We start from the raw sequence: 13061 nt of genomic DNA, 5'->3' as shown, positions 1-13061 counted from the left end.
AAACTTATTATTTCTAAATATAAAAAATAAATAAAATTATGTGAGAAAACTCTAAACATTAATTTTATTTATTTAAAAAATTGTTAATGTGTTAAATTTTTATAAATAAAAAGAACAATGTTCATCCATTGTAAATATAAAATTAAATTTATTTATTTATATAAATGTATTAAATATTTAATTTTAATATACTATTAATATAAAATAATTTTAAAGGTATATTGACTATATTCAATAAACTAACAACACATCAACAAAAATAATTATGTGAATAATCATCCAAGAACGAGTTGCTAAGATATTTGACGCCGTATCGTTTATAGTCTTTATTCTTCTAATTTGATTGATTGAATTTCTCTGCCTTAGTCGCCGGCTCCGTGGCTCCTGTCCCTAATCCTTGTCCCGGAGCTTCTTCGACTGCGAGTCTCCGACCCTCGTCTAATCTCTTGTCTTCATCTCTCCAGCCTTCACTCTGTTTTCATCACTCCGCGTCTCATACCGCAGTTTGTACTTAGACCCAGTGCTGAGATTCGATATTGTCTTTTCTTGTTTATTAAAGATTTTGAGTTTGTTTTCACGGTATGTCGATATCCAATTACTCGTGACGTCTGAGTTTGTTTCTTTTTCATTTGGGTTTCCGTTTTCTATCTAAGAGAAAGAAATCTTTTTATTGTACTATTGTTAAAATTTGACAATTGGTTCTGATCTTTTTTTGCTTTGTTAAACACTATTTCTATGTACAATGGAAATGTTGTTCTTTTGAAGGCGGAACATTTGATTGGTGTCAATTTTAATTGGTATTCCTCATCAAACTGTTTGCTTTGCATTGCAGAGGGTTTTTGGAACATTTTTTGTGGTTCCTATTGGAGTGAATTTTTCTCTGATCTCTGAAGAAGATATGTCTGCGAATTTCTGGACTTCATCTCACTAGTATGTTCAGTTGTATTCATAATTACTCCCTTTAGTATCAATGAAGTGTCCAATTTCAACATTTACTTTTTCATGAATAATTGTTCATTTGAAATTTTAGGTAACATTCACTCTCTTTTTACCAATTATATCGTTATCCTTATTTAATATAACTCATTTCTACTATCATTGCTAAGGATAATTAAGAGTAACGAATTTTAAGTAGAACAAATTAGTCCTAAACAAATTTGAATCACCAAATCAGTCTATAACCTTTTGTTTTGTTAGATCGTAACTTCAAATTTTTCAAAATTTAGACAAGTTAGTCCCTGTTGTTATTTGATAAAGACATAAACAGTTCCTAAGAATTTTTAAATTCTCAGATCAATCTTTCTATATAGATGAACAATATGATCTGAGGAATGATTTGTCTAACGAAATAAAAGTTTAGGGACTGATTTGGTGATTAAAATTTGTTGCGGATTAAATTGTTCGACTCATTCATTGGGGATTGATTTCATATATTACTCTTTTATAAATTACCTTTTACTTTTTTGTAACTTCAATTTTTAGAATTATTCCTTTAATCTAAGTGTGCATTTAAAACTGGACACTTCCTTGATATTGAAGGGAGAATATATTTAATCTTTTGTATTTTTCCTTCTCTCCTTGTGGCACTTCTAATTTGGGTGTAACGATGTTCTGGATTATTGCAGCAAGCATCTTCTGGACCAAGAAGATGTGGATATGGTGAACCCACTTGACAAAGAAAGGGGAGTCACACTTGAGGATTTCAAGCTCATAAAGATGCACATGACCAATTGTATGCTCTCTTTCTTCTTGTGTATTTATATTTATATTTGTGCACCTTCTAGTGCTGTTATTGTCTTAAACTATTTCTCTTTACTTTTACTTATTTCTATCATGGCCAATAAATTATCAGTTGTATTGCAATTGATATCCTTTATTTACCATAGACGTGCTACCGAGTTTCTGATTTTTCATTTCTTGCCGGTGCAGATATTTTGAGATTGGCCCAACAAGTAAAAGTGAGGCAGAGGTATGTATCACTAAAAAATTATAGTGAATTACTTAAAGATAGAGATTTATATTGTGAAGTCTGAACTATATTATGTTTTGATCTTATAAGTTGGTAAGGATTTGCATATTTTTGTATCGATACAAATGTTTTGAAGATAAAGTTGAATGATTAGGATAAGTAGTCATTATGTCAACCACTAAACCTCCCATAATTTCTTTCTAAACATGGTCCTTTAGCTCGAAACATCTGGCTTGTAGACCAAAATTCTGAGATTCTGCTTAACCATGGAAAATACAATCAAAATCAATAATTGCACCCAAATTGTGATGACTGCATAGCTATGTCATGTAAATTTATTATTTGTAATGTGCAAATATGATTTATTCTTCTAGTTAATAGTCTTATTTAGGATTTTCATTCTTTATTATGTTTATGTGAAGCAGTCATTTAAGTGGAATTAGGTTATTGTTTGACAGATCCACTGAATAGATTTGGAACTTCAGAAGCCTGGTAACTATGTTTGATCAGATTTAAATGAACTGGATTGAATTTTAAATTATAATTGTTTAAGTTTGAAATGGAACTAAAATACTTGAGGAATACTTGCTTCTAGTTTTCATGGCACATAAAAGGAAGTCATCTTCATATAAGATGTTTAGGAGCATCTCTTGCCAATTATTCTGTGTCAAGTGCCTTGACAGTCTCTAATATTTTGGCCCTTTTTTCAGGGTTGTTGCCACTGCAGTTACATATATGAGGCGTGTTTACACCCGGTAAGTGTTGCAAACTTATAATGCTGACTCTATCTTCTTTTTTCTTTATTCTTTTTCTGTTTTTTTTTTTAAAAAAAAATTTTAAAAAAGTTTTTAAAGAAATACATCAAAGTTAAATTTGTGCGCTTGTATTGGTTTGAAAGGAGTCTAACAACAATGTGGGAATTGTGATACAGTATTAATAATTCTTAGGTCTGATGCTTGGTGTCTATTGTGGTTAGCATATTTATATTAATAGATAAGAAGCGATTAATACGTCTTATTGAGCAATATTTTAGAGTGAGCTGTTCTTGATGGCTAGTATTATTACAATTCCACGACTTCTATTGTTTAAATGCAATTTTCCTATTAATTGCATTACCATACTATTCATATTGCACAACTCGTTAATGACGTGCATCAACATATAAAAAACATTCATGTATGCTTGTCCAACAACTTTAGCTTTTGGGATAGATGATTTTTGATATGTATCAAAACCAGTTTAGGGTAGCATTGTTCACGAAAATAACAAGAAGCAAGGGTATATGATAAGATATGGTGTAAATTTTGTGTATCTATGTATTATTTGCGTGATCTCCCATCCACCTTTGCTGTGCTCAGTAGTTAACTACATGTAGTTGGGCCCATTTGAATTCCTTGAAGCCCCTAACTCTCATTCCCTTGCTAACAACAGTAGCTAATAATATGCTAGTTCCTATCACTAAGAATTAGGAGTTCAATCTTTGTTGTTCTCATTCTTTTAAACTCAGTAAGTTTAATTTAGCACCAAAGAAAATAGGCCTATGGGCGACTCATGCTTTATGCCCAGAAGGATCTTATTCTTACATGAAAAGGTGTATTAAATTATTAATATATGAAGCCATTCAATATCAATTGTCATTTTCCATCAGCTTAAATTTTTAGGAGTGATGCTTATGGACAGTTGTATGCTATAACTATCTTCAATTTTTTTGCTTCCAGGAAGAGTATGGCTGAGTATGATCCACGTCTGGTTGCTCCAACCTGCTTGTACCTAGCATCAAAAGCAGAGGAAAGCACAGTGCAGGCTCGGCTGCTTGTATTTTACATTAAAAAATTGTGTAAGCTGTTGCCTTATATTATAATTTATCTTATTTAGCTTCACGTTGACCCCTTATGCTACAAGGGCTTTCTCCATCTCAAAAGTTAGTTATTTTAGTCTTATATTTCACTATTGTGATGAAGAAACAGAAATTTGAATGCAGATGCTGATGATAAGTACAGGTATGAAATCAAGGACATACTTGAAATGGAAATGAAGATTTTAGAAGCCCTTGACTATTATTTGGTTGTATTCCACCCCTATCGTTCACTGTCGCAGTAAGTGTTGGATTAGGTTAGTTGTAAAGTTTGTGCTATCATCCCTTCAGATTTAGCTAGAAAAATGTACAAATATCCCTTTCACGTTGACCAGTTTAGACATACTCTATGTTTTGTTTCTGTTCCCTTCCTTTTAAGTTAGTAGTGACAAAATGAGTAGACTTCCTTTAGTATATTTTCAAATTTACAGTAAAATGAAAAACCATGTCTTTCTTAACAATACTAAACATATTCAACTTGTAATAACCTATGTGCGAAAAATGTACTCCAAATAACTGGTCTAGGTTGCCATCTCTGATGGTTTAGACTTTGACAACATGTTGAGTTTCAGAATTCTTTTCTATGTCAACCAATCCTTCATCTTTGGTAGTTGCCATTGCCATTAAGTGATTTAGTTCCTCTGTTATCTTATCGCTGTTAAGGATTAAAGCAACAACTATTTTGTCACACCATTTATGTATCTAAATAAATATATGTGACTTCTAATGTGAATCTCTCTGATATCAATTGCAAGTTTGCCTTAGCATTTTGACTAGATATTCTATCTTCGTAGAATATTATTTTCATTAATAGTTCCTCACTGATATTGTAATGCTAATTCTCTAGGTTTCTTCAAGATGCAAGTTTGAATGACCTAAGCATGACTCAGCTAACTTGGTAAGAGTCCTTTGTGCTGAATAGCTTAGTTTCGTTCACATTTTATAATTTCCTCTTCCCTTTATTATGTGAAGTCATTGCTCTCATGCTCTACTTATGCTGCTTGTCCTAAAGATACAATTAGCTTTTAGTCGAAAGGTCAGAAGTTATCACTGGCGTCTGATAGGAACCACGCTGAACAAATAGAAGGAAATGATATTTGTATTTATCACAACCTCTTACACTGATGTTAAAAGAATAAGTGAAGAGGAACATAGAAGATTTATGAAAGGCAACAAAGAAAGGAAAATACAGAGCACTATGGAGCAGCTCTACTCTTCCAATTCCCAGCCGATATTCAGCCTACCCCTCTACTCTCTCACATCCCTACAAATTATCCCCTTTCTCCTCTAACGTTTTACGCTCTCACATGCAATCATCACATTCCTCACACCCCTATTGGCAAGCTCAGCAATTAGTTAGAGAGTCCCCTTAGCCAACACTGGTTTAGTCATGTTCCCAACTCTACCCGAAATACCCTTGAACCTCTTCCTTTTGTAAACTTTAATTCCATTAGGAGCTTTCTCCCTAACGGCATTCTTCCACCGTTTTTATCCTTAATGGACTACTCTCTATAAAGGAAAAGAAAGAAAGGGGAAAAATGTGTTGGGCCAACCGTGGAGAGCTCTCGACCATCGGGAAGACTTCGGGGAGAAATCAAATGAGAGAACATAAGATGAGAAGATACCACATCCAACTCAAAACCTTAAGGTATCAAGTTAATGGGTCTCTCATCTTATAAACTCCTCACTCTTCCTTGCTTTCTTTGATGTGGGACTAACTTCAACACTCCTCACACTTGCAACATTAACAAAATGGACTGTCATTGTCCATTTGGATTTTATAAAATAGGAAGCTACTAGGGCCTAGGTGACACTTGTATATAAAAGGTTTTTTGCTTGCATGTAAAACGGATACTTGGGTTATCAAGACTTAATTCTAAACCTCCAAATCCTTATGAAGATTGCGGAGAGGACCATGTGCATGTTGTCAACTAAAGTCACCAACCAAGGCCATTTTGGTTTGTTATATCATGGACTGCGTCAAGTTATGATGTTAGGTCATGATTTGTCATTTGTAGTGTTGACAAAGTACTCGCTCAAACAGTCTTTTGAGAGACAACATTTCTAGCTAGCATGAAAATGTACCCAAGTCCTCTATTCTTTTGTATACAAGATAATTAAATAAGTTATTATCAAGCTTATGAACATGTCTTTGGTTAAACAGAAATCTATCTAGTATACAAACAAAAGACAAATTAAGTTTATTGTATGACTAATCATACAATAGACTATCAGCCTGCCTACCCACGACATGCATAAGGATATTTCTTCTTAGGATTATCTTCAAGATCATTCTTGGTATATCAATGAATCGATCTTTGCTAATTCAATTGGCAAAATATGGGTATCAAGAGGTTTACTGATGTCATCCATACCAAATTTGTTTGGAACTTCATCATGATAAGGTAGACACGAAAGTTTGTGGAACCTCTCAACATATCTAAGTCGCTAGATAAAAAGAGGCTTCCCCAAGGTGCTTCATGTAAAAATTTTGGCAACAAGAGTGTCACCAATTTGGTCTTCAAAAAGGTCAAAATGCTGATGACTTAGTCCCAAAAGATTTTATATAATTTATGTTCTCGAGATACCACAATTATTGTTATGTTTACAAATTAGGCCCTTAAATATTAGCACATTGAATGTGATTTTAAATTTGTGGAAACTTGAACATGAATTTTGATAATCACAGGGGCGTCATAAATGACACATACAAGATGGATCTAATTCTTGTTCATCCTCCGCATCTTATTGCTTTAGCTTGCATCTACATTGCTAGCGTATTCCGGGAGAAAGACACGACTGCTTGGTTTGAAGAACTACGTGTTGACATGAATGTGGTTAGTGTTTTGCTCTATTTTAAGAATTTGTATCTTTACTTAAATGTGTATAGTGTATAGTATTTTGAAATTATATTAGTTTTGGTGCTGAAAAAGGTTTATCAATTTTAGGTGTTAGTCTTTATAGTTTTTTTCTATTTTGTTTAGGCCGAAATATCTACAAAATGATTACGCTTAAGTTGTTATTATTTTGTTATGGTTTTGATCACTATATAAAATTAATAGGTTTTAAGTCCGTTAAAAATTATGATAATTTTGTTCAAATTCTTCAAAATAGTAGTTTGCATCCTGAAACTAGATTTTCATAGTATCTTATAGACCAAAACAATATATCTTGAATGTTTCTTGTTAATGATTAATCTATGTAGGTTAGGTGGGAAGGGTTGGGTGTTAGTTTTGGATATATTTATTGTGGAGTGGGTTTATGCTGTTGCATCAGGTTATAATCACTTAAATTGAAAATGTTACGAATATGATGAATCGGCTAGGCTTCCAATTATTCGAGCAATAATGAAAATTTTGATCTTGGGTCGTGGTTGTTTTGACAGGTAAAAAATATATCGATGGAGATACTTGATTTTTATGAAAGCAACAGGATGTTCACGGAAGATAGAATTAATACTGCTCTCCAGAAGCTAACCTTGAGGCCCTAAGAATGAGCCAGCTATCAAGCTGCATACGTTGAATGAAATTAGCAAGTTGCATCTATCACTGGCTGTTCTGAATTCTTTTGATCACTGCTGCATGATATGTTCCAGTATTGCCTTTATTATTACTGGCTTATGAGGTTAATGTTAAAGATAAAAAAAAGGATGAAAGAGCAACGTAGTTCTTCATGAGGACAAAAATCGATTTTAATGTGATTTGAATTAGTCTTGTGTGTATTATCTATTTAAAGTACTGTTTCATAACTCGAACATTGTGTGGAAGTGTGAGGCATAAACTGAGTACTTTGTACGTTTTGTTCTGTAGTTGAACTTATTATGTAAGTCTATATATATATATGATTTTCAACGAGTGTACGAGAACCCTAATTTTAAGAAAAACATGCTTTTCTTTTATTCTTTTTTATTTTAGAAAAGGGATACTTTTTTCCAACCATGCTCCCCAAGTCTTTCACCCTACCGATTCATCCAAATTCCAAATTTCAATCACGATAGTTGGCGATTGGAGAGTGGAGAGACACAGCTGCTGCTCCTAAGGTAACATTTTTTTTTTCTCTCTGAATTCATTTGAGGACTATATTAATTGTAAATTAGTGAAGCAACATTGTTTAGATGGAGAAACACATTTCCCGTATCCGTATAATACACTGGTATATATTATTATTTGGCTATTGTCTGAGTTCAATTTCTTTTTAGGGGATTCACCATTAATGGTCCTATCAAACGAATATAATACATTGTCATGATTGTCTCCCTAAATTTCTTATATAATATTAACCAGAGAAAGCTACTTGTTTGTTTGAATGCTTGAACCACCAAAAGCAGAGGGAAATAGGAAGGACGTTCCTCCTCAAGAAAACTGAATGTTGATATTGTTGTGTTCCCTCCCTTACTGCATAACGACACCAAAGAATTCGGGTCATGTTTTAAATGGTTGTTTTGGTCTAATGAAACAGAGGAGTAATAGTAGAATTTGACTTGACGGAAAAGAGGTTGCAAGAAGTGCCAGTACGCGATAATTATAATAAATTTCAATTTAGTGAATTTGGTAGTTCTTGTAGTGGCCCTATGACAACAAAGTGGAGATATAGATGGTGAACGAATATGGGGTGAAGTCATCTTGGGTTAACCTCATGTTACACCAACGTGCCTCTCCAAATTTACTGAACGGTTAGACTTGGAATAACTCGAGCTTTTAGCAAATTTGTAAAAGGAAAAGTATATGGAACCAACTCCAAATCAGTCACGAATAGAACAACTTAATTAATTATAAATATAGTAATTAGTTTTATTTATTTATAATTTAAAATATTAGTTATTAAATGTTTCACTACATTTAAATTAGGAGGAGATACATTTAGTATCATTGCAACGTGAATCACAGAAATTGATTTAATTAGCTTTCGTCTCTTCACCCTCCTTCTCTCTTCAAATATCTAAAACATGATAAATCAGAAAACAGATTCAGAATCATCCAATTTACAAAGAAAAGAAACATCCTAATGCCTAGTCCATCCACATAGAGGTTTTAGATTCACTCCAAGGCATTTGGCTGGTTTTCCCTAGCATTATTGTTTGTAAAATTGTAAGTTTAAACTCGGTTAATTCACCAAAGATCACTTAATTCACCTAAGATGACTTATACATACCATGTTGCCTGTGTATAAAAAATTAGTGGTGAAATTATAAAATACATGTTAAATATAAAATATGTATTAAAAATATATTGTAATTAAATGTGTATGTTTAACAAGATACTATTATGAATTATTATTTTTTTTAACAAAGGATTAATATATTCTTAATTTTTTATTTCGCAAATATTCTTGTTCTTGAACATTTGAAAATATTTTTAAGTTCCAGACTTTTTATTTTGTAGATATTTTTGAATCATTTAGAAATACTTTTAAGTCTCTAACCTCTTTAAAAGTTGGATATAGACTAGAAGGATAGAAATTTGAATACCAGTGAATTTAACAATAGACTATAATCAAATAAGGTCTGCTGATATCCATAGGATATCAAAAGATAAGAAAGTTTGTCATACCACATATGACTAGATTGTCGTAAACCATACAGTGACTTCAACAGCTTGCAGCATTGATTCAATCGACGAGATGTAAACTCGGGTGGTAGAGTCATATAAACATTCTCAAAAAGATCCCCATGTAAGAAAGCATTATTGATAGGGCTGCACGCGGATCGGATCGGATCGGATATGGCCAAAATTTCAATCCAATCCGCACTAAAATCATCGGATCGGATCTAATATCCGCAGTTTTTAAGGTTGGATCCAATCCGATCCGATCCGCATATTTGCGGATCGAATCGGATCAGATATCGGATATATCCGCAAATCACAAAAATATTTTTAAAAGCTTATTTTTATTAAAAAATATCAATGAAATTCATTTTTTCTATTCTTTTAAATATGTTTACTCTTAAAATAATATTAAACATAATTTTCTCAAATAATAAATTAAAATAATACAATATATATGATAATTATTAGTTGAAATAAAACATAAAAAGAATATTTATTTATTTATTTCTTTATTTTTGCGGATACGCGGATATGCGGATACCAACATAAAATCCGCAATCCGATCCGTTTAGTGTGCGGATCCGATCCGATCCGATCCGGAAGCCTTGCGGATCGAATCCATATCCGCAATTTTCGGATTGGATTCGGATAAATACCGCGGATATGCAGATCGGATCCGATCCATGAATACCCCTAATTATTGACATCCAACTGATGTACGAACCAATGTTTCATAGAAGCCAATGCCAAAACTAATCTGATGGTGGCAAGTTTGACAACAGGGGAGAAGATTTCCAAGAAATCAACACCTTCAGTTCGAGTGAACCCTTTAGCCACAAGGCCTGCTTTATATCGATCAACTGAACCATTAGGCTTGTATTTGATGTGATAGACCCATTTACATCCAACCGGCTTAACGCCTGCAGGCCAATTAACAAGACACCAAGTGTTGTTCAACTCAAGAGCATCTAGCTCATCTTTCATAGCACTACGTCAATTAGAGTGTTGATTGGCGTCCTTAAAAGACTTTGACTCAATATTAGAATGTAGAGATAAGGAAAACTTATGATGAGAAGATGAAAGAGAAGAAAAATACATAACTGAAGATAGGATAATGACATTTTGAGGGAGAGAGATTTGTGGAGGTGAGAAAGGAATTATACAAGTAATATGAGAGATATGCTGGAGGTCGGTGAGGTCAGTCGGAATGACGAGGATGTGGTTATTCAGGTGGCAAGAAAGGTGACATGGGATGAAGAGGTGGTGGTGGGTTAGTGTCTATTGCGGAAAAAGGGGAGGTTGTACGACTTAAAATAGATCCAGGGGTCATGGATTCAAGTTGGTTAGGACACGACAGTGTGAAAGAAAGAGGGGTTGTTGGAGAAAATAAAGAATTGGATGGAAGTGGGTCAATGGGTATGTGTGAGGGTCCAACTGGAAGACTAACTGAATTTTGTTTTTGAGAAGGCGTGTTTGGCAATGTTGGGTTGAGTGTACGAAATTGGACATTTTTTTGTGGCTAAGGGTAAGATTATTTCATAAAAAATCACATTTCTAGAAATCTCAATTCTTTTATCTTCTAAAACATAAACAATATATCCTTTAAAATCATGTTGAAAACCAATAAACACAGGCTTTTTGCCTCTTGAATCAAATTTTGATCTGTTTTTCATTAGAGTAGAAACAAAATATAAGCATTCAAAAACTTTAAGGTCATGATAATTTGGTGGATGATTAAATAAAATGTCAAATAGTGTTTTAAAATTAATTGCGGACGATGGAACTCTGTTAAGTAAATAAACAGCATGTTTAACAGCATAAGACAAAAAAGATGATGGTAAATTAGATTGAAACATAAGAGCACGAGCTATATTCAAAATATGTTGATACTTGCATTCTACCCTTGTATTTTGTTGAGGAGTTTCAACACAACTACGTTGATGAATAATGCCATTTGAAGCATAAAAATCATATAAAATGAATTCTGGTCCATTATCGGAATGAATAGCTTTGACTTTAGAGTTGAATTGTGTTCCAACTAAAGTAATAAAACTTTTTATATGATTTTGCACTTCTCCTTTTGATTTAATAAAATGACCTATGTAAAGCGACAAAAATCACCAACAATAGTAAAAAAATATTTATGATTATGAATAGAATTTTGTCAAAACCCAAATATCAAAATATAATAAATCAAAACTTGCATTGACTTTATTAAAACTTTGAGAAAATAAAAATTTTATTTGCCTTAGAAAGATGACAAATGTCACAAGCCTTATCATGATGCATAGAAATAAAAGGAAAATATTTATATAAATGATTAAGTCTTTATCCAGAAAGGTGTCCTAAATGAAAATTTCATATATTTGAAGGTGTAATGGGTGAGGATTGGATGGAATTTATAGAATGTGTAGTGGATGAATTTTTACCGAAATTAGATTCAAGAACATATAATCCCTCTCTCATTCTACCCAAATCAATCATCTCTAATTTGTTGCTCTGTAGAGTGCAAGAAGAAGATAAAAAAGTGAGTACATTTGAGTGTTGAAGTAATTTTTGAGATTGAGATAATATTAAAGTTAAAATGAGATAAATAAAGAACATCATATAGAACTAAAGATAGTGAAAATTGAACAATGCCTTTTGTAAGAAATAATAATTTGAGAACCATTTGGTAAATGAATAATAATAGAAGAAATTTGTGTGTAAGAAATGAAACAAGAAAAATTTGATGCAATGTGATCTATGACACCAGAATTAATGATCCAAGTGTTCAAGAATGAATCTCGATTTAAAAAATTGTTAATAATAGAAAAATTACTGAAAGAATAAAGATAATGAGTAGTTGGACTTGACAAAAGCCCAATTTGGTTTGAAGGATGAGTTTCTTTAATGGAAGAAAGTGTCATGAAAGGAAAGTGTTGGACTGACGAGAGGTCCAAAAAAGGCTCCTGAGGAAATTGTTGGTGTGCCCTTTTTCCTTGACCTAGGACAGAGTAGGGAGGCAGCTCGGCAATTCGAAGAAGATCAAATTGAGCTAAATTGGAAGGTTGATTATTCATAGTGGGAGGGAATATTGAAGCAGTTTTAAGATCTAAATTGGTTGGTTTATCCATGGTGGTGCAGAGCTCAAGAGGAGCTCTAATACTATGATAAAATTATGAAAGAATAAGAAAAGAAAAGATGAAGAATTTTATTGTATATTGATTGATTGAATCATGAAGGTAAAACTAAATATATATAGAGCATTGCCTACGAAAGATAAAAGTAATGATAAAATAAGAAGGTAACATAAAGATAAGATAAGATGATAAATGATAAAATTGTAACTGAATTTATGTATTCTGTTCGACTGAATTTGTAGATCGTGAGACTTCTTCATTGTTGTCATAGGCTAAGGTGGAAGAATAGTTTAATACAATAAGTTACAGTTGTTTCTAATCATAACAGAATTCCAATTCTTACATATTACTAATTTATGCTCTAAGTTTGACAAATCAAAAGCTTACTTCATTCCTAGTATGGATTAACTTATTTTGCTATTCATCTAACCAAAATTAAAAAACCTTGATCAAGGAAGGAGCGATTGGCAGAATGGTAGAGAAGGTAGCACTCATCCCAAACCTAGTTACCATCATAAACGTTACATTGATCACCCTCTTTGGAGAGAAACTGAACCACCGGAGGAGGA

The 13061-nt window shown here is 32.7% G+C and overlaps 1 protein-coding gene across 2 annotated transcripts; it reads left to right on the top strand.

Moving 5' to 3' along the window:
* The first annotated feature begins 229 nt into the window (after nt 1–229).
* On the top strand, nt 230–7675 carry LOC112738364 (cyclin-C1-2). 2 transcript variants are annotated; one of them, XM_025788802.3, is made up of 10 exons: nt 230–503; nt 833–930; nt 1626–1732; nt 1930–1969; nt 2680–2724; nt 3688–3806; nt 3951–4065; nt 4672–4722; nt 6514–6661; nt 7210–7675. In XM_025788802.3, the coding sequence occupies exons 2-10, from the start codon at nt 899–901 to the stop codon at nt 7312–7314; spliced, it is 762 nt and encodes a 253-aa protein (XP_025644587.1). In that variant the 5' UTR covers nt 230–503; nt 833–898; the 3' UTR covers nt 7315–7675. The 2 variants fall into 2 exon arrangements, with proteins under 2 accessions (XP_025644587.1, XP_025644578.1); XM_025788793.3 differs by having other exon boundaries at nt 230–579.
* The last annotated feature ends 5386 nt before the right edge of the window (nt 7676–13061 follow it).

This window comes from Arachis hypogaea, chromosome 2 (genome assembly GCF_003086295.3).
Source record: "Arachis hypogaea cultivar Tifrunner chromosome 2, arahy.Tifrunner.gnm2.J5K5, whole genome shotgun sequence".
Lineage (NCBI taxonomy): Eukaryota > Viridiplantae > Streptophyta > Magnoliopsida > Fabales > Fabaceae > Arachis > Arachis hypogaea.
The sequence above is the reverse complement of the archived record's forward strand: the minus strand, read 5'-3'. Positions and strand labels throughout refer to the sequence as shown.

Bases quoted from the DNA above. Each gene is read 5' to 3' on its own strand.
- LOC112738364 (XM_025788802.3), top strand. From the start codon at position 899: ATGTCTGCGAATTTCTGGACTTCATCTCACTA. The intron at 2,725-3,687 runs GTAAGTGTTGCA...TTTTGCTTCCAG, and splicing joins ATGAGGCGTGTTTACACCCG to GAAGAGTATGGCTGAGTATG. The intron at 4,066-4,671 runs GTAAGTGTTGGA...CTAATTCTCTAG, and splicing joins CCCTATCGTTCACTGTCGCA to GTTTCTTCAAGATGCAAGTT.